The following is a 24,098-nucleotide window of genomic DNA, read 5'->3' as shown; positions in this document are numbered from 1 at the left end:
CAAACAGACAAAGAAAAGTTATGTATCTGGCTGTAGTGAAGTCATGATTGCATTTATGCATATTAACAAAATGTGTTACAGTTGTGCAGACTGTCCCCTAAAATTAATATAATCAGTTTTGCTTTTAAATGGGGAAATGGTCAATTAAGAGATTTACACGTGTGTGTGTGTGTGTGTGTGTGTGTGTGTGTGTGTGTGTGTGTGTGTGTGTGTGTGTGTGTGTGTGTGTGTGTGTGTGTGAGAGAGAGAGAGAGAGAGAGAGAGAGAGAGAGAGAGAGAGAGAGAGAGAGAGTATCAAAAGAAACAGAGAAGAGGAAATAGTAAGTGGGAGGGAAATAATAAAATATATGAGGGTCTGTTGATGATATTCTACATCAACCATAATGCATGATCTTCTCATTTTCTAACCCTTCAGCTTCTCCCAGCAGCAGGTTTTGGATTCCTATTCTGGCTCCCATCCTCATTCTCTGGCTAAATAAATTCCCCCTTCTTGAGCAGAGAATAATTGGCCTCTCTGCAGTGCATTGATCTTTTGCATGCAGTCTACAGGGCATGTGACAATCTGAGTGTGTGACTGTGCTCTGGAGGGCAAACCCCAGCAATCACTGCAGGCAGGGCACAGAAAAGGACATGTCTCCTCAAGTTGTCTTTTATCAATGTACTTTGAATGTATGTCCCGCTGTGTCTTATCCTCCTCTGTCTTTCCATCTTGTCTTCCTCTGTCTCTGACATTGTCTACTTCTTATAGTGACTTATTCAGCAAAATATCTTAACCGTAACTTTATCGGCTTTGCTTCAGATCCTGCTGTAAATAAAAGTCTAAGCAGTTATCAGAAATACCTCTGCTGTAGTCAGCATGAAACGCCTTAGCCGGGAGAAAAAGATGCAAAATGTCTCAGAAAGCTGCTCTCCTTCCAGCTGCACATTGTTACTGCTGCAAACATGATACAAATCAAAATAGCAAATAATAGTCTGGAAAAGGTTTGATAGAAGGCTGTATTATTGTAACAATTGTAGAATCATAACATTGTGTGTGTGTGTGTGTGTGTGTGTGTGTGTGTGTGTGTGTGTGTGTGTGTGTGTGTGTGTGTGTGTGTGAAACCTAACTTGCTTCTCATTAGTGAAGTCTGGAGTGAGGGTGAGAACCTCTTCCCTGGGCAGAGTGCCATGTTCCCACACTGAAATGGTTCCTAGACCACAGGAATGTGTTGTCTCTTCGCACCTGCTTAACAACTGTACCTATGGATCCAAAATCACTGACCAGCTCCAGCTCTTGAGCCTTAAAGTATACAGTAATATTTACATTTACATGCTGTGATTATGGAGTGCAGTGTTATTGCTGCATTATTACTGTTGTGATATTGCTACTTCTATTGGTAATTAGGTACATGCTGCCAATGATATACTGTAAGCTGTCTAAGAAAAAGATGGTTATTTTTATGTATATATATAATTCATTGTAATGAAATGTAATTAATCTATTTGTAAAATCAGGATTACAGCACAATGGATCTTGTGATATCTTGACACAAAATAAAAATTGTGTAGCTAACCATAGATTACTTAAGCACATAAAAATGCAATTTTAAATGTAGTGACACATATATATGGGGGAAATAAGTATTGAATGCGTCAAGATTTTTTTCAGTAAATATATTTCCAATGAGGCTTTTCACATGAAATTTTCACCAAACATCAGTATTAACTCAAGAAATCCACACATATAAAGAAATCCAAACATTAAAGTCCATAAATGATGTTATGTGTAATAAAGTGAAATGGAAAAATAATATTGAACACGCTAACTGAAATTTATTCAATACTTAGTGGAGAAGCCTTTGTTTGTAATGACAGCTTCAAGATCCTTCCTGTATGAAGAAATTAATCGGCCGTAGTATTCAGGTGTGATTTTGGCCCATTCTTCTAAACATATTGTCTTTAAATCTTGTTCAATTGGATTGAAGTCATTCGATTGACTGGGCCATTCTAACACCTTGATTTTTTTTCACTGAAACAAATTGAGAGTTTCCTTTGCTGTAGGTTTTGGATCGTTGTCCCGCTGAAAGGTTCACCCATGTCTCATCTTCATCATCCTGGTGGACGGCAGCAGATCCTTCTCAAAAATCTTCTGTTAAAGGGCCCCATTCATCGTTCCTTCAATTCTATGAAGTCTGCCAGTGCCATGCTGTGAAAAACAGCCCCACACCATGATGTCTCCACCTCCAAACTTCACTGTTGGTGTAGTGTTTTTAGGGTGATGTGCAGTGCCATTTCTTCTCCAAACATGGCGTGTAGTATGACAGCCAAAAAGTTCAATTTTGCTCTCGTCTGACCAGACTACTCAATTCAATTCAATTCAATTTTACTTGTATAGCACTTTTTACAATAGACATTGTCTCAAAGCAGCTTTACAGAAATATCAACTACACTCTCCCAGTATTTCATAGACTTGTCCAACTGAGTTGTAGCAAACTTTAAATGAGCTTTGACATGCCTTTTCTTTAGTAATTGAGTCTTGCGGGTGAGCGTGAGCAGTGGAGTGCATTGCATATTTTTTTCTCTGTGACGATGGCACCTGCTGCCTCGAAGTGTTTCTGGAGCTCTTTCCGAGTGGCCTTGGCTCTTGGGCTACTCTTCTGACTATTCTTCTGACTCCCTGGTCAGAAATCTTGTGAGGAGCTTCTGTGTGTGGCCGGTTGATGACTGCGTGATGTTGCTTAAACGTGTGGATAATGGCCCCAATGGTGCTTACTAGAGGATTCAGAAGTTTTGAAATACATCTGTATCTGATTCCATCAATATGTTTCACAACAATAAGGTTGTGAAGGTCTTGGGAGAGCTCTTTGATTTTTTCCCATCATGAGATGTTTCTTGTGTGACACCTTGGTAACAAAAAGACTTTTTATAAACCATCAATTTACTAACTCAGCTGATATTAATTTGCACAGATAGGAGATATAATTACTTTCTCATTACTTACAGATTTCAGCTGCTTCCTTGCCTTACCTTACCTTGGAGAACTGCTTTTTCTTAGCGTGTTCAATACTTTTTTCCTGTGTTATTCCACTTTATTACACATAGCTTTATTTATGGACATTAATGTTGTGAATTCTTTATATTTGTGGATTTCTTGAGTTAATACTGATGTCTGGTGAAAATCTGGTGATAGAACATAGAAAATATACCAAATGTTTAAACTGAGTAAATGTCCCATTTTATGAAAAAAATAAGGTAATTTTGAATTTGATGGCCACAGCACATCTCAAAAAAGTTGGGACAGGGTCAAAAAAAAGGCTGTAAAAGTAAGTGTCGCTAAAGAGAAATAGCTGGAGGAACATTTTGCAACTAATTAGGTTAATTGGCAACAGGTCAGTAATATGAATGGGTATGTAAAGAATATCTTATAGAGGCAGAGTCTCTCAGAAGTAAATATGGTATGGAATCTGGATGGAAGCATTTGTTCCTCTAAAACCTGGATATACCTTCCAGAATTGATGATGCCTTTCCAGATGTGCAAGCTGCACATTCCATAGGCACTAATGCACCCCATACCATCAGAGATGCAGGCTTTTGAACTGAATGCTGATAAAAAGCCGGATGGTCCCTCTTCTATTCCTCTTTAGTTTAGAGGATGCGGTGTCCATCGGTTTCCAAAAAGAATAAAAAATTTCAATACATCTGACCACAGAACAGTTTTCCACTTTGCCTCAGTCCATTTTAAATGAGCTTTGGCCCAGAGAAGACAGCAGCATTTCTGGGTCATATTCACATATGGCTTCTTCTTTGCATGTTAGAGCTTTAACCAGCATTTGTGGATGGCACGGTGAACTGTGTTCACAGACAATGACTTCTGGAGGTGTTTCTGAGGCCATGTAGTGATTTCCATTGCAGAATCATGCCTGTTTTTAATGCAGTGCCGCCTGAGGGCCTGAAGATCACAGGCATGAAATATTGATTTTCACCTTTGTCCCGTGCACAGATTTCTAAACATTATCTGAATCTTTTGATGATATTATGTACTGTAGATAATGAGATATTCATAGTCTTCGCAATTTTACTTTGAGGAACATTATTTTGAAATTGTTCCACAAATTGTAGATCCAGTTTTTCGCAAATTGGTGAACCTCTGCCCATCTTTACTTCTGAAAGACTCTTTTTTATACCAAATCATGTTATTGGCCTGTTGCCAATTAACCTCCAACTGTTTCTTTTTAGTAACACTTACTTTTCCAGTCTTTTGTTGCCCCGTCCCTACTTTTTTGAGACTTGTTGCGGCCATCAAATTTAAAATCACCGTATTTTTTTGCACCTATTATGTTTTTAAATATTACCTTTCATGAAGTGTGTTATGTAGCTGTTTGTGAATGTAAAAAGTCTGTAAAGTTTCAAAAATCAAAGCGTATGACAAACGGAGTTATTGACACCCAAAAGAAGGAACCGATTCTGAACAGCTGAAATGAGTCGTTAGTAATTCTAGACTTACTTCCTGCACAAACCTATATAGGTTTGTAACAAAAAAAAAATCCACCTATAGTCTTCATCAGCTGCTCGCAAACAGATGGAGCTGAAACTCATTATGGTAGTGGGTGTTTCCTTTTTGAAGCACACTGACTGACAGCGGTAGACCAATCACAAAAGACTGGGACATCTGACCAGAGTATTCTCTCTGAAAGAAGGAGTTTAGAATGAATCCTTTAGAACGGATCATTTAACGAGTCGTTTTTGACACGGGGGGGGGGTATGGGTTAGGGGTAATGCTGCAGTTTAAATTATGAGCACATTAAAGTGTTTTGTGACCTTGGATGCATGTAAATCTATTGTATGAGACCTTTAAAACAAAATTAGGCACGTTTCAAAACCATAATAGGTGCGCTTTAAAGTGGTACATTTACTCAGTTTAAACATCTGATATGTTTTCTATGTTCTATTGTGAATAGCATATGGGTTTGTGAGATTTGCAAATCATTGTGTTCTCTTTTTATTTGCATAACAGAATCCAACTTTTTGGGAATTGGGGTATATATATATATATATATATATATATATATATATATATATATATATATATTTGCTACGAGATGCATTTACAATGTTCATTCATTCATCCTTAGTAACTTCCTGGTCAGGGTTGTGATAGTTTAAATTAAGCTGGTAGTTTGTTTACATTTTGGGAAATAGAATCAACTAAATTTGATAGAAAATGTTGTAGGCAGGTACAAACAATATAACTGCACCCTATTTGAGATCAGTTATGACCTCCAGTGATGTAGCTCAGGTTGAGGAACTGTCAGAGCCAGAACTCACACATCATGCTGACAGGGCTGGCATTTCTACCTCTGAGTTGTTTTCTAGTAGTTTCCATTGTTTCTGTAAGAAAAATGTTATGTTAATTCACAAAAAATAACCCACACATTTTAGACCACGCCTTTATAAAACCCTTATTAAATCTGAATATACATACGGATTTTTGGAGCACAAAAAAGTAACACCACCCCCCCTCCCCTCACCCGCTCCCCACTCCACGCTGACTTACTGTTGAGATAATGTGATCAATATTTACCTGTTGTACTTGTGTATGTAAATACCGAAAACTAAAACAATACATGTTTAAATGAAATTTTAATATGCATGTATGCGTTTGTTTTTCTTTACAGGAGGCTTTACAGTTCTTTCGGCCAGATTTTATCCTCCGCTCTCAGAGACGAGTACATCGATTGGAGCAGAGGGCCAGAGAGAGGCGGGGCTTACAACCAGGAGATTCCACAGTGTTGTTGCAGACCACCAATAGGAGGCAGAACTGCACCAAGCCACACCCACTTAGTGGTATGACACTGGCTGTAGGTGAAAGCTTACTGAAGTGGCTGTTAAATGGTGTATACTGTATACTGCACCAGTATATACTGTATATTCAGCATTGCTCATAGAAGTATGCAGAATCGTATGCACTTTGTGATAACCACACTGCCAGCCAAAACACCCTATATTTCAGCATTTTTGTTATATGACCTAATTTTAAATACATTTTAAACTCTAACCAAAGTCTAAGTGAACCAAGAGATGTTTCATGAACTGAGAAATTACTTTACTTTATTGGCGCAATTTTTATTCCAATTTAATCTACTCGGAAAAGGCCCAAATATTTATCACTATAATTAGGCACTTGCAGCACTCCACATATTTATGAGTTAATACTATCTCTGTGTATGAGGCTTTTATCTATAGGCTTAACAGTTTTAGTCTCAGTGTGCACCTGTATTTAATAATATACTCACTATATTAAGATAAGGTCCCATTAAGATATGAGAGCGACATCATTAACTTCCATAAAGATTCAATTTAGAAAATATATTTAATTATAATTGTTTATTTAATATGAATACACTATTCTGTACTTTCCTTCTTAGGAACAAATAACACTATTAGCGTTCTAGTTTATAGTTTGTTAAGCAATAACTCATGACAGATTTGCTGTTATAGAAAAATGAATATATCAACGATGCGTTAGTTTGATGCGAATCTGGGGTATTGCTAACACCTAAAAGAATAGTATAATTTCTTTTATATTACAGCAATTTTTCAAGTATTATATATTTTTTTAATCAAAGAATGACATGTCATACTTTTTTAAATCAGTTTATAGTTAAATGTTAAGTTTTAATGTTATGGAATGTTATAGAAAGTCCACGAAATAAGAGATTTCCTGTTATCACTTATGTTATAGCAGTTATAAACAGAAGTTCCCTCACCAGCCTTTTTTCTCTCCCACTATGTCAAAAAAATACACAATTTGTCATGTCACTGAGTAACCAGAAAGAGCAAACTCCTCTGTCCTGAAGACTTTCCAGTGGTGGAAAATTTACTGACCTTTACAAAGCGCTGACACCTAAGACTCCTTCCATAAATGTTAAATGATCCTGTCCTTACATAAACTTACTTGCAGAAAGTTTCACCATTATATCAACCATTGCACTTTTTCTTTGTTAAATAACAACACATTTTAAATGTGCATATACTTCCTCTTCTTCTTCTCCTTATTATTATTATTAGTAGTAGTAGTAGTAGTAGTAGTAGTATTGTTGTTGTTGTTGTTGTTAATAAGTCCGTGTGAATTATTAAAAACAGCATATTAGAATGAGTGCATATTAATAAATAATAATAATAATCATAATAATAACATACCTTTAACTTGCCTTGCACTACTGTTGGCACTATTAGAATTGAGAATTCAACAGCTCTGTGGTACAAACTATAAAAAAAAAAAAAAAAGTAACTCCAGGGGTCTCATTTAAAAGTGTGTGTAAAACAAGTACCAAATTTGTGCGTAAGAGCCGCCCGTACAGACAAGAAAATTAGTATTTATCACACGTGTTCACACAGCTCTAAGCAATGGATATTTTGATAAATCCCACACATTGTAAATTGATGTGCTTGTTCATGGCTGTACTCATTTGCATAAAGAAACGCCCTCAAATCAGCATTTATGGTATATATATGTATATATTACCATAAATGCCGAATTGAGGATGTTTCTTTATGGCCACCAGCTGCTTTAGGTACTACAGTGCATCTCATCTTCATGGTCTGCACCAGATTTGTCAGTTCTTGCTGTGAGATGTTACCCCACTCTTCCACCAAGGCATTTGCAAGTTCTCGATCACGTCGGGTGGGGGGGGGGGGGGGGGGGTTGGGGGGGGCACATAGTTACATGTAATTTTATACTGCAAGGATGATCAGCTGTCTTTCCTGTCTCCCTGTAGGCGTCTTACATTACAGACATTGCAGTGTATTGCTCTGAACTGATCTGCAGTCCTCATGCCTCCCTGCAGCAGGCCTATGGCATGTTCAGTCACGAATTCCCCTTGCGCTAGCACAGGAACACGCAACGCGCTCTATAGCTCGACGCGGCAGCGCACGCTTTCTGGGTTTTACAATGACGTTGACTTTGTTTACTTTTGATACGTGTGCATTTGTTATGATTTCTGTCCTGTCTCCGCCCCTGTATTGTCATTGGTTCCCCTTTGATGCCATCATTGTTCTCAGCTGTTTTGTGTTTCACCCTTGATTTCATTTAAACCCCTCTTGTCTCATTGTTCATCTCAAAGTATTAGTGTGTTTTCTGTATACCAAGCATTTGTTCCTCGTTTCATGTTTCATAGTTTTGATCTTGTTCTCACCCTCTTTATTCGTTTCTTGTTTAACCTAGTTTATGCCCGTTTGCCGATCGCCTGAACTTTAGCCTGTTTTTGACCAGGCTATTGATTCAATAAAGTTCTTATATGCACTTGCATCCATGTCAACATCCATTTCATGACCAGGTTCATGCATACACATGAAGTTTGCGGAATCATACGCACATCCTCACGCATAAACAAAACTTGATCAATCCCATTCGGTGCATAGAAACATACATATGCATGGTTGATAAATAAGGCCCCAGATGTTGAGTGAAAGTGTATTATAATGTATGCATAATATATATATAGTCTGTGTGTGCTGTAGTTTTTGGGATGCCTGCCATCAGTGTTGCACAACACTCTCTATTGTATTATTTAGTTGTTAGCATGAATTGAAGAAGCCTGTTTGTTACCAAGTCTTTCACTGAGTCACTGGTTGCATTATTGTAGTTATATCCAAGCTTATATCAGCTTGCATTATCAATACTGTAGAAACACATTATTGCCAGATAATCCTTTACATTGCAGATATAATCATACAGGATTAAACTAGAGAGTATGTTACCATAGTGATAAAAAATATTAATCATGGTACTTTTGTTTTAAGCATACTTGGTTGCTATAGCAGCCATATTGCAGTAAGGCACTAGCAGCAATGCAGCTGCAGACATTAAATCAGTTCTGCAGTCAAACGAATGCTGCAGTGGATCACAGATTGGTCCGAGACATTTTTTAAATATTTTTTAAAATATTAAGGCTTCCTAGTGAAAACAGAACAACCAGATACAAAGCTAATGAATATATATTTATAACTTGAACCAGTCCAATGCATATACAGTATGTGGTATTTTATATGCTTTCCACATCAGTAAGTAGCCTACAATTCAAACCTACTCAAAATACTACTGATGCTGACCGATTTGATCATTTTTATGTATTACTTGAGGCCTTCACAGAGAATAAATGTTTTGGGGTTGAGGTGAGATGTTTTGATGTCAGCTTTCTTTTTTTCTTTTTTCTTTTTCCCCAACAATGACTGAAAAATACCTAAAGGCATGTTTAGAGTCTGTCACCAAATCAGCTGACTCATGCCCCCTGCCGGTCATCATACGAGCCTACAGCCATTTAAAACCCCTAAAAGATCTTTAATAATGATTATCTCCTTCATACATCCAGTGTTTTGTGACTATTGTTAGAATGAATAATCATATGAAAGAGCTGTGCTTTATAAAATTATGACAGTGTGGCAGATTGCTTGCAAATGATGGTATCTTAGAATATGGTGCCAAATATCATTCGAAATGATTCCCTTCTCTTTTTTTTCTGAATCTGTCCTCTAGATAATCTTTTTAAACCCAAGGACAGAGTGATCTCAGGCAAGGAGATGCATCTCCGATCTAGACGGTTAGTCCATGCAAACACAAAGATGACCATAGTGTATGGCATCCACATAGGTACAGTGAAAGTGCCATGAAAAAAAGTATTTGCCCCTTCCTGATTTATTCTATTTTTGCATATTAGTCAGACTTGTTTTTTTTTCCGGTGTTAGCACAGGCTCAGTATTAGGATGGAAGCAATTATTAAAACGCTATGATCATGTTCTCTGTATTCTCTTTCTCTGATAGCAGGATTTACAACAAACTGCCCGAGGTGACCAAAAAGAAAGAAGAAGAGAGAAGAAGGCTGGTACTGCAAACCAACAGACTGAGAGCTGAAGCCTTTAAGAAGGTAGAGCAGGGTTTCCCATAAACTCCCTCAAGCATTCTAATCTATTATCAGTAATAAGTTATTACACAATGTAACAGCATCAGGGTCAATCTTGAGCTCAGGTTACAGTCTGTGTAGGTTACAGTGTCTGGTTTCAATCCAAAAAATGTGCCTGAAGATTGGCTATATTAAACTGCCCATAAATGTGAATGAGTGAGTGAGTGTGTGTGTGTGTGTGTGTGTGTGTGTGTGTGTGTGTGTGTGTGTGTGTGTGTGTGTGTGTGTGTGTGTGTGTGTGTGTGTATGGTACCCTATGATAGACTGGCATCACATTCAGGATGCATTTCCTCCTCACATCCGGTTTCCGAGGAACAACCCTGTAAATATGTGTATGTACTAAATGTATTGTCCCTATCTATTAAGAGCTTGCATTATTTTAGTTATATTCCTTGCTTGAGACATGGTTACTTGCTGAAATCAGAGGAAAAGAAATCAGGCACGGTGGTTAACTAATATTTGTTTGTTTTTAGATTTGCATGTGTTAATTTAACACACACTTATCCAAAACAAGTTAGGAGGAAAGTGAAAGAATTTGATCCAAATGTGATCCAAAGCTCCAGAGGCAGCCTTCATCAGAATGGGCAAATATAATTGCATTAAATAAACATTACATACAATGACTCAAATTTTCCACTCAAACAACTGGAGGAATTACTTCACTTTCTGCTAGCAATCTATCTACAGTGGTGCTTGAAAGTTTGTGAACCCTATAGAATTTTCTCTATTTCTGCATAAATATGACCTAAGACACCATCAGATTTTCACAAAATATAAAAGTCCTAAAACTAGACCAAGAGATCCCAATTAAACAAATGAGACAAAAATATTATACTTTGGCCACTTATTTATTGAGGGAAATGATCCAATGTTACATATCTGTGAGTGGCAAAAATATGTGAACCTCTAGGATTAGCAGTTAAATTAAAGGTGAGATTAGAGGCAGGTGTTTTCAATCAATGGGATGACAATCAGATTGTGTTTTATCTAAAGAACAGGTGTCTATCTTCCCGAGTCTGAGCTTCACAACACATGTTTGTGGAAGTGTATTATGGCACGAACAAAGGAGATATCTGAGGACCTCAGAAAAAAAAGTTTACAAAACCATCTCTAAAGAGTTTTCAAACACCACTGTGTCTGTCTGTCTGTCTGTCTAAGATATTAAGATATTAGGACTTGGCCATAAATGGATTGTTTAACTAGATGATGATCTCAAACATTCACACCAAAAAAAAAAAAAAAAGAAGAAGAAGCAATCATGTTTTTGACATATGTTTTCAACCCTAGTGAAAACCTGTGGGCTAAAGGATGAAGTGAAAATGTAAGAATGTAAAAGAGATTGAAATGTTCTGCATGGAGGAATGTGTAAAGTCCTTCAACACATGACTCCCACCTGGTTAGACATAACGAGAAACGACTCTGCTGGCAGGATTTACTCATTTTAGTTGTTGGGGTACAGATAAACCAACGTTTCTCAGTAAACCTTTTATGTTTTTTGTTTTTTAAAGCAACAACATTTTAATGCATTACAGCTATAACTGAAAACCTTACAGCATCACCATGTGTTTAAGCTCAAAAAACTGCATCACTCATTGCATAATTTTGTGTTGCTCATTTTTATTAATGGTGCCAATAATTCTGGAGTTGGCAGTAATATTTATGTTTACAAAACCAACAGTTAAAAAAAAGCCTCAGATAATCACAAGCAAGCTCAAAATGGTTGTAAGGGGAACAAAGAACCATAGGTTCTAAAAAAAAAAAAAAAAAAAAGTTATTGTTGTGATATTTAGTGAAAATGTGTCAGATTTCTACTATTCCAGTATAATGTGATACAAAGCAATATTGCAACCTTGCCTATAGCGCCCCACTTTATTCCAAACGGGGCACAGATTACAGTAAACTCATCTCGGCCAGGTTTTTATATAGCCTAGAGTGTAGGAGCTGTTATTAGCGCTATAAAACTTTTCTACTGTGTAAGCTTGAGTGAACTTGGAAAAGGGCACAGCTGCTGAAATGGCTTGGAAATGTGATAAGAACAAAGGCAGGGGTAAATCACAGGGCAAAATAAAAATGTAATTGTCCAGTGAAAAGGGTATTAGAAAGTCAGCTGAAATGGTGAGATCAGATTCGGGTCACCTTATTCTTCTGTTCATATGTTGTAAGGCTGCTAATTATGATAATAGCATAGAATCTCTCAGAGCTTAAACATTATTGAGCAAACAGATCAGTAATTATTTATTTGATGAATCCTGAGTAGGGCAGTCTTGTGAATTCAGATACTCAGAGAAGTATTATGTTGACACATGCCTTATGTAATTATGTAAACTGTATTTGTAGCAAACCTTTGCTTCGAGAGCAAACCTGCTGTTGTTGTGTGAGTGCCACCAGCAAAAGTCTTAAGTGGATCTGAAGGGTGTGCATTTGTGAAAAGCTTCCCTTCAGATACAGACAGAAAGTGCTGAGTGGTGTTATGGTGTCTGATCTCACTTGGGTCTAATATCAACTCTGAGCTCCTTAAGGTGTTTGAGAAGGTCACCAGTTTGAAGAAGGTTGATATCTTAGGCATATCCTTCCAAGATCATTCATGAAAATATATTATGTGGTTGTGCCATATTCTTTGCATTTGTTAATAATGGATTTAATCTGGATTTTTTAATGGTGCTTCATCTGACTTCATCTGGATATTTTTTATAATCAAATCTTGATCAATACTTTTCCAGATTTGTTTTGATATCTCCTTGGTCTTCAAGATGCTGTTTGTTTAGGTATGTTTTCTAACAAACTTGTGGACCTACCAGGAGCAGCTGTATTTTTATTGAGATCATGTTACACTTTCACATTGCAACTGGTTGCACCAAAACTACAGTAATTTAGGAGTAGTGGGGGTGTATGCTTATATGATCCAGGGGTGTAAGCCTCAAGGTATGATAGCAGTTTGAGTCGATATTTGAGGATACCACTGAATCTCCTTGGATGTGATAAATGTTGTTTTCCTTTAATAGCCTCCCAGAATCTGGGGTAGGCCTACCGTTAATTTGCAAATGATGACATAGACAAGGACTATTATAATAGTATCAGTGTGACAGAAAAATCCTCTGTTAAATTATTTACACATTAGTTAAAAAATATGAATTATTTTTACACACTAGTTGTTTGTACGTTATTGATAACAATTGATTTATGATCATCGCATCGATTAAATTGAATGGTTGCCTTTTAAATTCATGCATTGATCCAGATTGTCATATCATTACAACCCTAAGGCAATACAATTTTTTTATGTATATTTTTATTTGTAAATCATTTTGCAAACTGTATTGATTGTTTGTGTGTGTGTGTGTGTCTGTGTGTGTGTGTGTGTGTGTGTGTGTGTGTGTGTGTGTGTGTGTGTGTGAATGGGGGATGGAGTTTGCATATCCTCCCCGTGCTGTGGGGGTTTCCTCCGGGTACTCCGGTTTCCTCCTGCAGTACAAAGACATGCATGGTAGGTGGATTGGCATTTCCAAAGTGTCCGCAATGTATGAATGGGTGTATGAATGGGTGTATGAATCACTGTGCCCGGGGGCCATCTTCAGTCGTCAGTCTTGCCACTTGATCATGGTGGTCACCGGGAAGTGCGAGTGAGGTCGATGTTGCTCAAGTCTTCCTCACTTTAATACAATTCACGCGCATGTCAAGTTCCAGTTTGTGTTCTCCATAATGGAGGCAGAATTGGAAACTTCGGTCTTCGTCGAAATCGACGGACGAACTCCTGTATGGAGGATGTGTGATTGTGCCCTGGGATGGTATGGCACCCCGCCCAGGGTGTCCCCAAGTTCCGTGGGATAGGCTTCAGGATCCCCCATGACCCTATGTAGGATACGCGGTATGGAAAACAGATAGTTGGATGGATGGATGGATGGATGGATAGGTGGATGGATATTGATTCCTTTGCTCTTGATTATTTTGGTCTGTTTTCTGTAAATGTATGATATATAATGCCAATTATGTCAACTACAGTTCTATATTGTAACAGTACAAAATGTAGAAAAGGTCAAATTTCATAAATATTTATGCAAAGCTGTTTGTCACCAAATAAACTTAATTTTTCCTTCTTCACCAGCAGAGGTCAGTATTGCCCTCTATATGAATTCCTCCTGTCAACTCAGACTTTGCTATTTAGATTAATTCGACTCCAGGCGATGATTTATTCATCCATTCTTTTTGTACTTTTTAATGATTGACACTTCTCTCAGATTTAAGGTGGACTGTGTCTTCCCGCCACTCTGTGTTGATGCTGAGTATCAGAACAGTACCAATGTCCTTGACACGGTCTGATGTATATAGTGACAGGCTCCTCTGTGGATAGATAAAGAGCATGGACTTTCTGATGGGAGCTCCTCTTGCGTCGTGGTGCTTTAATAGGTATCAGATCCTCAGAGAGCTGAGCTCTATCATACACAATCAGCCTCACTGTCTTTCCTGCAGCCTGCTAAAAGAGCTACAACTCCGCGTGACAGTGACGACTGTGTGATCACTCAAGCAAGAGACAGAGTCTCCGCATCAACACCAGGCAGGAGTGTCACAAATGCCAGATCTAGGGGTGCATCAGACGTTTTCAAGTGAGAGAGCTGATCTGTGAACACTGTTTAAACTTTCATATCTAAATATAGTTATAGAACAGCATGAGGGCACCATGGTTTTTCTGAGATGCTTAGTATATATTGTGATCTAGACACTCTTCATGCTCACTCTGATTGTGATTGTAGGGCTTTTACTTAGAATTGAATCAGTATATGAGTCAATTCAAATACAGACCACAGTTCCAACATATACAACATGGCGGCCCAACTTGCAGGAGCACTAATGCTGAGACATGACAGACAATAGAGCCCAGTTTGTATGACTGATATATGATACATCTTGATTTTCAGTTGGTAGTACTCCTTCTATTGCATAATGTAATGGGGGAATTAGGATTTGAATTATGTAATTAATTTCATTGGAGAACTGAATGCATGTGAAAAATGTTTAGGTCAATAAAAAGACAATATGTAGATAATATTTTTTGCATAAAACAACCAGGATAAAATGGTTAATGAAGGCATACATGAATGAGCCATAGGAAGTTAGTGGTCAAATCTAATTGTGTGATTTGCAAATTAAAATGCAATACAGCAAGTGGTTAAAATTGTATCAGGTATTGATGCAGTTCAGATACAAGATGCATGACATGACAAGAAATAAACATGATCTATAGGCAGTACATCCAGGATTTTGAGGTCACAGAATTAACGCAAAATCAAGGGCACGCCGCAATATTCGGAGGAGCTTACAACTGTTCGAATTTACAGCAGATTTTCCACAGATTTGGGCCAAGACGCATCATGTGACATGTGACATGGAGGGCAGTGGTGGCTTGGCAGTTAAGGCTCTGGGTTACTGATTGAAAGGTTGAGGGTTCAAGCCCCAGCACTGCGAAGCTGCCACTGTTGTGTCCTTGAGCAAGGCCCTTTACCCTCTTTGCTCCAGGGACACTGTATCATGGCTGACCCTGCGCTCTGGCCCCAGCTGTCTAACATGCTGGGGTATGTGAAGAAAAGAATTTCACTGTGCTGTAGTGTATATGTGATCAATCATGTCATTATCATGTGAAGCCATCAAAATGCACGTTCAGCCAAATCCCCTTTTGATTCATGTGTGTCGAACATGAGTACAGCTAAAAGTTCTCGCAAATTTTGAAAAAAGCTGCACCAAAATCAAACAATTTTGGCCACAACAATGACAAAAAACTCATCAAAATCCTGTATGGACTGTTGGGTGATTTTAAAACTGAAGTGAGATTGTACTGCAGGCACATAGCTGGAATCAACAGTGCAACAGTAAATGAGACAAATGTTTTGTGCTGCAGTACATCTAAAACCGAATCACAAGTACGTCCCTGAACATTTCCCGAAGGCTACAATAAAGTTTAACTGGGGGGGAAAAAACAATATTTTAGTGTTCTTGAGCAACTCAGAATAGAAGTGAATTTTTTTTTTTTTTCTGTACTCTCCTTTGGGATGTGCGATGTTCAGTTTACTGTATTATTAAACAGCAGTGCTTTGGCTGGCAGCAGAATGGGAGATAAGTGAGAACAGGGTGTCCGGCCACGAGTAAAAACGAACTCCACACTGGGGGAAAAGAAGTGATAGTGCAGCACGGTGGGTGGACTGATAGCAGGTTATCACTGCCTTTCAGCAGATAACCATTCAAGGAAAGACCCAGACAGAATTCTGGGTAAACTGTATTTTACATTGCCAGCCCAAAGAGTAGCTATCACCTGTGAACAGGAGATTAGCTATTGTAGATCAATAGAAACGTTTATTTTTTTTGCTTCCTTCACAGAAACTTCTAGACCAGCTCCTACAACGAAACAGCGACTGAGGAGCACCTGTGCACAAGAATCATGTCCTTCATGATCTCCTTGCCTGTGGCGAAGAACTTGAGACTCAGAAGACCTCTGAAGCCCCCCAACTGAGATCAGTACAGGGGTTTTACAAACATGACTCAAAATACAAAACACGTCTTGTGGTACTTGAGTTGAATGTACATGTTCCTGCCCTGATGGTGATGAAATGGTGATACATTATAAGGCACTTTTCCAGAGAAGACATAGCTTCATCATAGCAGACCTTATGAAAACAGCATGACTGGCTGTCATTTGAATGGACATGATAAACTTTTATAGAGTTGATTATACTCTTCTCCTAGAGCACTAATGAAGTGTCTGCCCAACCAAATGAAAGAAATGACATTCCTTTTTAGCATTTGATGTGCTCAGAATTATATGAGCGTATAATTTCGGATAAACGTCTAGTTAATAGAGTGTCCAGAAAGAGACATATGCACATACATACAGTAGTCTAATACATTATTCATTTAGTGATTAATCACTCCATTATTTCAGCCAAATGAAATACATCACTCAAATGCTTTGGGATTATATTAGAGTTTTTAGTCATTGTTCTACAGCATATTCAGTTACGTCATATTTTGAGACTGATTTTTAATGAGAAAGGTATTTCTTTGATCAATTATATAAATTACATGTGTGCATGTTTGTGTATAGCAGATAGTCTTCCTTCTCTACTTTTCTTTCATGTACCTCAACAATAACAACTAAAGAAATGTTTGCTTTCCGCATGCCTACCTCAGAATGTGCTACCTTGATATCTGCATACTACTTGCCTGTCTGTTTCCAATGTTACTTTATTACATTGTGGCCTCCTGTATAATTCAGATATTATTCCCCTCTTTCTCACATGGCCTCTTCCAATAAATTGAGCTGCTAGAACGAAGTAAAAATGTGATCTGATGCATGGTAGAGCATGGAATGAAATATCTTCTGTTCTACAACACTACACATTGACCTGAAAGTGTCCTTTTTTTGGTCCAGAACATGGAGTTTTGTGTGTGTGTGTGTGTGTGTGTGTGTGTGTGTGTGTGTGTGTGTGTGTGTGTGTGTGTGTGTGTGTGTGTGTGTGTGTGTGTGCGTGCGTGTGGTGTGTGTGTGTGTGTGTGGGGGGGGGGGGGGGGTAATCACTAAGCAGGGAATGACAGGATAACATCATGATAGGGGAATGATTTATGACCATTATTTAGAACAGATAAGATCTGAGGTGAGAAAATAATATTTTGTTGTTACTTAAAGAAAAGTGCCTGGAGGACAAAAATAATTCATTATAATTTTTGGAGTATGGTATATACAAATTCTACAAATACACCTACCTACATGTCTTGGACAGTAGAAGGAAACCAAGAGAAGACCTATGCGAACACAGAGAGAAGATGCAAAGACTCAAGATTGAACCAGGAACCCTGGAGTTGTGAGGCTACCCATTGCACCACAATGCTGCCTGGTTTTGTAATAATTCTCACATACTGTGTCTGTGACATATTCAATAGCTTACACACTGAGGGAAAAAATAGCAATATGATTTGAAAATGACTATAAATCACTTTTCAGTTTTCAGCACAATAGTTATAACAGCTGTAACTAAGACTATTCCTGGAAATCTATGTTCCCACAGAATTCAGTTCCAAGGCAAACACCCCTGCTAAATACTCTGTTTAATTAAAGATACGGCTTGAACTGAATTCCAGGTGATCACTGGTTAGGAAGGGTCTATATTATGCTTGGGGGGGTAAAATCCCATTCATACAATTAATGTCTAAACTCACATTATGAAGTAATATTATGACACTGTGTAGAATCTATTCTATAGTTTGTAGCTTTAGATGTCATGTAGCACTACTCACTGATGACTTATCCACACTTATATGGATACAAGTGCTTTTTCATACCAAATAAAACCATACACTATATGGCTTAAAGTTTGTGGAAACCTGACCTTCACACCTCTATGTGGTTCTTCCCCAAACTGTTTGCCAAATTCTGTGGAAGCACGTAATTGTGTAGGATGTCTTTGAATGCTGTAGCATTACACTTTCCCTTCACTGGAACTAAGGGGTCCAAACTAAGGTTTGACTGGAAGCACTATGCACAGAGCCCTGAGCTCAACCCCACTGAACACTTGGGATTAATTGGAACATGGACTGCACCCCAGGCCTCCTCACCCAACATCAGTCCCTGACCTCACTAATGCTCTTGTAGTGAATGAGCAATTCCCCACAGCCACGCTCCAAAATCTATTGAAAAGCCTTCCCAGAAGACTGGAGGTTATTATAACAGCAATGGGGGACAAATCTGGAATGGGATGTTCATAAAGCACATGTAGGTGAGATGGACACAAACTATTGGCTATAGAGTGTAGAACGGATAGGAAACGATTTATGACTGAATGGTCAAGTCACCATTATGTGTTTAGCATGTTTAAAATACAAGTGACTGACAGCTGCTGCTCAATACAATTGAGTAAATCAAACAGAAATTAAACAAAATACAAAATAACATGAAGTAAATTGATAAATTTATGAACCAATAATAAATAGAATTAATGAATGGTTTCCCTATATATAATATAACCTGAAAACATTGTTTTAAAATTGAATTTTATTTTATTTTTTACAGTGGGTTAAATCCTCAAAAATGATTATAACCAAAAGTTTGTGGACACCAGAGCATCACACCTACTGGATATGTGCTTTTATATATGCCTGTATATGTCATGGTCTGATGTTGGGCGAGGTGGCATGGGGCACAGTCAGCGTTCCAGTTCATCTGTGCAGGCCACTCAATTTCTTCCACTCCAACCTTTTCAAACCATGTCTTTATAGATCTTGCTTTGTTCACAGGGGCATTGCCATGCTGGAACAAGTTTCGACCCCTTAATTCCAGTAAACAGAAATTGTAATGCTCCAGCATACTAGAAAGGCATTCTAGACAATTGTGTGCTTCCAACTTTGTGGCAACAGTTTAGGCAAGAACCACATATGGGTGTGATGGTCAGGTGTCCACAAACATTATAATGTAAAAAATGTTATAGTGTATGTAACTGGACTGTAATTACCTTTTAAAATAAAACTTTATGTACCTTTCTAGGTAGAAGGTACATACTAAAGATACAAAAGGTGTACCCTTTTAGTACAGTTTAGTACCCTTTTTTTCTGAGAGTGTATCCTATTTACTGGACAAGGCCTGAAATTGCAACACCACTCCTGGTAGTAAGGCCTATGTTTTAATGAGTTGTTGTTTTTAAAAGGGTGGTACAATGGGTAGCATTACTGCCTCTCCTGGGTTCCTAGTTCGATCCTGAGCTCAGGTTACTCTCTATATAGAGTTTTGCATGTTCTCCTTGTAGGTTTCCTCTGGGTTCTCCGATTTCTTCCCACTGTCCAAAAACATTCCAGTAAGTGGATTGTCTGTTTGGGGGCACAGTGGCTTAGTGCTTAGCACATTTGCCTCACACCTCCAGAATTGGGGGTTCAAATCTCACCTCCACCCTGTGTGCTATGTTCTCCCTGTACTTCGGGGGGTTTCCTCTAGGTACCTCCTCCCCCAGTCCAAAGACATGTGTTGTAGTCTAATTGTAGGCATTTCCAAATTGTCTGTAGTGTGTGAATGTTTGTGTGATTGTCCAGATCTCGTGCCCCGAGTTCCCTGTTATAGGTCCCAGGCTCCCCACAAACATGCGTAGAATAAGTGGTACAGAAAATGAATGGATGGATTGTGCATGGTGCCCTGCAAAGGTCTCATCTCAGGTGATTTCCGCCACTTTGCACCCAGAACTTAGTACCTGCAACCCCCGACTAGTATTGAATTTACTAACTACTGAATTTAAAACCAGCCTAAATTGTATCCATAGGTCCCGGTACAAAAGTAGTTCAACTGGGAGGGTATTTGTCAAATCTGGCAACATAGCCGGTATCTCAGTAAGATTTCACGTGGGGATCCAGCTGTTTAAGCAGCGCGGGGACTCAGCCCGTTAATCGAAGCTGCGGTCGCTCTCTCAGCGCTACTGTTTCTCTGTGCAGCACGCGCCAGTGTTTCACGGAGGATTTCCATATTGCAGAAGGAGGAAACTTTTTTGAACTCAAACCCGCCCCTCTGCATTTTGGGATTTGATCGTGGGCTTTTGCAGGAAGTCCCTTCACATCCTGTATCCTGCATCCGAGAGCTGTGGGGTTATTAGAGCTGGTCTCTCTCCATCTCTCCGGTAAACATGATGCACTGCCGGCGCGCGGACAACTGCTCTCTCCCTGCGGCGCTCCTGCACGCGCTTGCGCTGCTGACCGTTACTCTCGCCGCTCACTCGCCCGATGGTAAGCCTTCACATTTCTCCAGCTGTCGTCGTTTTGTTACTTTCTCGTTGTTGTCAGATTTTGTAGCGACGTTTTTGCCTTTGCACTACAGCCTGGAGAACTGAGATAAATGGAAAAAGTTAGGAAGATTTGTTTAAACGCTGTGTGTCTCAGTCACTGTGACAGTTGCCAGTTATGTGCTATGAGATATATTTCTACACTTATACGAACTATTAAAAAAAGATATACCAAATATTTAGATATTTAAGACAGAAGTTTATGTATGCATTCAGTGAGGCGGAGGAAGAAAAGTGAGACAGAAGAACAGTGAAGAAAATAATGCAACTGGAAGAGATAAGGCAGTGCTACTGTCAGTTGTGTGTGTGTGTGTGTGTGTGAATGGGGGCATGTTTTTATATCTTGATGAGAGACAACATAAGGATAGGAATATCTGACAGTCTGACCTTGTGGGGACATTTGGTTGCGCCCCATGAGTAAAAGTAAACATTACAAAAAAACAAAAAAACAAACAAACAAAAAAACACCTAAAAAGCATGTATTAAAAAAAAAAAAAGACTCAAAATGTTTCCTTCATGTTAATGATTAAGGTTAGATTTAAGTTCAGTCATAGCATTAATTAGGTGCATTAATAACTGTCAATCCCTACTGAAAAAAAACAACAATAGAAACCATCACAGAAATGGTTTCCATTATAAATACCATTATAAACCATCAGCTAATCATTAAAACCATACCATTATTAGTCTTTAATGTTATCCACTAGATATAACATGCCAACAATAGAAGGCAACAAATTACGAGTAGTGACCAACAGGGACCATTTCAGTTTCCATTAAAACTAAGGCAATTCCCATTATAACCATTAAAACCAATACAGATTCTATGAGGGTTTATATTTTTTCTTTGTTTGTTTTTTAGCAGGGAAGGGAGTTCCTCACAAGGATAGTAAGACAAATTGTGTGTGTGTGTGTGTGTGTGTGTGTGTGTGTGTGTGTGTGTGGTAATCTACTATATGTATGGATCACTGGTCTGAATAATAACTTCCATCATGTATATGTCTGCTTGAATAAGAATGAACAAAGCACAATGGCAGGAATGAAAGTGGAGAGACACTGTTTACATGGGGCAGCTGCACGCTTCCTCACTTATCATGAGGAAAGATGGTTTTGTGTGTGTGTGTGTGTGTGTGTGTGTGTGTGTGTGTGTGTTAGCTACGTATATATATCTGTATTTCTTTAAATGGCGCATACCAAGACCATTCAGCAAAGTCACAAAATGAACAGTGAGAAAGTATTTGCAGTAAATACAGCTGTCGTTAATCCATCTTTGCCACAATGTGAATATTGAACACAATATGGAAAAGTATTTGGAGATGCCATACTCACGCTTAGAGAACTTCCAGATTACTTCCTGGAGTGCCACACATCTAAGCAATGTCCATGAGGAAGAGACACTCCTTGTAGTATGGCATGTTACAGTAGGGGTCATGTGTCTGACCTGCCTGTAGGCCATGGTGATGGCGTCCATCACCCAGTGGGCCAGTTTCTGTTTAGCCAGGAGAGTCTCCTGTGTCTTTCCTTTGTGAGAAAAATGAACAGTTGGTCTGAGGATCTGCTAACCGCTGTTCTGTCCAAATAGTACCTGTAGCATAGTGTGTATACTGGGCATAGCAAGGAATGCTGAGTAGGTTTGCCTTTATGGAACGCTCACATTTTAAGGATTGATGGAAGAGTTTAATTTTCCTCTTTATGTTGTTGCCTGTGAGTAATCCCTGCACACACTTTCCTATAGAAATGGAAATGTTGTATATTGCATATCTTAAAAAGCTGCACTTTTAAAAAATTTGCACATTTATTCAGTGACATGTAGTTCATGTGAACCAATGCAAGGAATATTGATTCTCATACATACAACACCATTTTATGAGAAGAATTGGATCATAGAATTAATGAATAACTTGGCTGTGTTTAAAAAAAACAAAAAAACAAGTGTGTGTGTGTGTGTGTGTGTGTGTGTGTGTGTGTGTGTGTGTGTGCGCGTGTGTGTGTTTTTCCAGAGCTTTTGTTAATGATAAAGTATGCAATGATTTTTCACAGGTTTTCTAGAGCCACTATTTGAACATCATATCCAAAGCTCACTGAATTGGTAGAACTGATATGGACCAGGGATGTCACGATACCAAAAATCTAGTAGTCGGTACCGATACCACCAAAAGTACACGATACTCGATACCAAAGTCGATACCACGGTGTGGTATAAAATTTAAAAAATAAAATTAAAAAACTCTCCTGGAGGACATCCTCCTCTGGCAGTTACTGGCACAGAGGGGGGGGGGGGGGGGGGGGTATTTTATTTATCAAACACTGTCTGATAATGAGCGGACGTGCACTCCTAAACGAGCGCGCGCCACACACGCATACACACACACACACACACACCCCTTATACTCACCCCTTATATTAGTTTAAATTCACTGATATGGTGGCAGACCAAAAAGATTTATTAAAAGCATGAACATTTGAATAATTATTAGTGACATTAGGCTACATTTAGCTGACAGGACACGGGCTGAATGACGATGCATGGTGGTCCATTAGGAGGTAGCAAACATTACATGGAGCATAACGTTAGCTGGTTTCACGGCCACAATGCCAGCTGCCTCAAACAAACATAATATAGCACTGTTTTTCAGGTGCTTCGCCAAATTCCGGGCGTTTCCTCGCTTTGGTTGAAATGAACAATGGCATCGGCTGCACACCGGAAACCGATACTAGCTTTCCTCTCTTTTCCTCTGAACGAGTTGGGGCGGAGCTAAACTTGTTAAGCTACGCTAATCTTTTGTAGCACCCATGTGCTTGTAATTGTTGTTGTTGTTCTTCTTCACCACTTGTGGACCAACTAAAACACTTGCGCGTATTTGCTACCCCCATCAGGTCCGGAAGAATCGCAACCTCGGTACTTTTGTTACAATCAGTACCAACGGAAATGCAGAAAAACAAGTACCGTCACGTTTTAAGAATGTTGGTACCGACGTATCAGTTCTCATGACACCCCTAATATGGACCATAGTACATTATAATGATAATGAGTCTTTATTGATACATATACACAGAGAAATTATTTTCTTTGCATACACCAGCATGTTGGGAAGCTGGGGTCAGAGCGCAGGGTCAGCCATAATACAGCGCCCCTGGAGCAGAGAGTGTTAAGGGCCTTGCTCAGTGCTGGGGCTTGAACCCCCAACCTTCCAATCAGTAACCAGGAACCTTAACCGCCAAGCCACCACTGCCCCATGTAACTGGATCATTGCTCCTGTTTGTTACTACAAAACATGACCAATAAACATTTAAGTACACCTTTGTTTTAGATAGCTAGAGAAATAGTTAGATATCAAGTCTATACCAGAATCAATGTCCA

General features: G+C 38.7%; 2 protein-coding genes across 3 annotated transcripts in view; both read left to right on the top strand.

Annotated features, from left to right (window-relative positions):
- Positions 1-1,125: 1,125 nt before the first annotated feature.
- LOC108269669 ((E2-independent) E3 ubiquitin-conjugating enzyme FATS) lies at positions 1,126-17,407 on the top strand. The gene is made up of 5 exons (XM_017475631.3): positions 1,126-1,285; positions 5,655-5,823; positions 9,515-9,578; positions 9,803-9,902; positions 16,305-17,407. Exons 1-5 carry the CDS (start codon positions 1,184-1,186, stop codon positions 16,341-16,343), a joined length of 474 nt encoding a protein of 157 aa, XP_017331120.1. The 5' UTR covers positions 1,126-1,183; the 3' UTR covers positions 16,344-17,407.
- A 2,720-nt stretch (positions 17,408-20,127) lies between these two features.
- LOC108270250 (disintegrin and metalloproteinase domain-containing protein 12) overlaps positions 20,128-24,098 on the top strand; it is a 171,953-nt gene continuing 167,982 nt past the window's right edge. Inside the window, exon 1 of one of the 2 annotated variants that reach the window (XM_017476732.3) lies at positions 20,128-20,681. In XM_017476732.3, the coding sequence (XP_017332221.1) occupies positions 20,582-20,681 (100 nt within the window). In that variant the 5' untranslated portion in view covers positions 20,128-20,581. The remainder of the gene's footprint in view (positions 20,682-24,098) is intronic. The other variant, XM_017476733.3, reaches the window with a different exon arrangement.

Source organism: Ictalurus punctatus, chromosome 9 (genome assembly GCF_001660625.3).
Source record: "Ictalurus punctatus breed USDA103 chromosome 9, Coco_2.0, whole genome shotgun sequence".
NCBI lineage: Eukaryota > Metazoa > Chordata > Actinopteri > Siluriformes > Ictaluridae > Ictalurus > Ictalurus punctatus.
Note: the sequence above shows the minus strand (reverse complement) of the source record. Positions and strands in the feature narration are given on the sequence as shown.

Excerpts from the sequence above, each read along its gene's own strand:
- LOC108269669 (XM_017475631.3), top strand. The coding sequence starts at position 1,184 with ATGGTTCCTAGACCACAGGAATGTGTTGTCTCTTCGCACCTGCTTAAC. Across the intron at positions 1,286-5,654 it reads TCCAGCTCTTGAGCCTTAAA|GAGGCTTTACAGTTCTTTCG; the intron begins GTATACAGTAAT and ends TTTTCTTTACAG. Across the intron at positions 9,903-16,304 it reads GAGCTGAAGCCTTTAAGAAG|AAACTTCTAGACCAGCTCCT; the intron begins GTAGAGCAGGGT and ends CTTCCTTCACAG.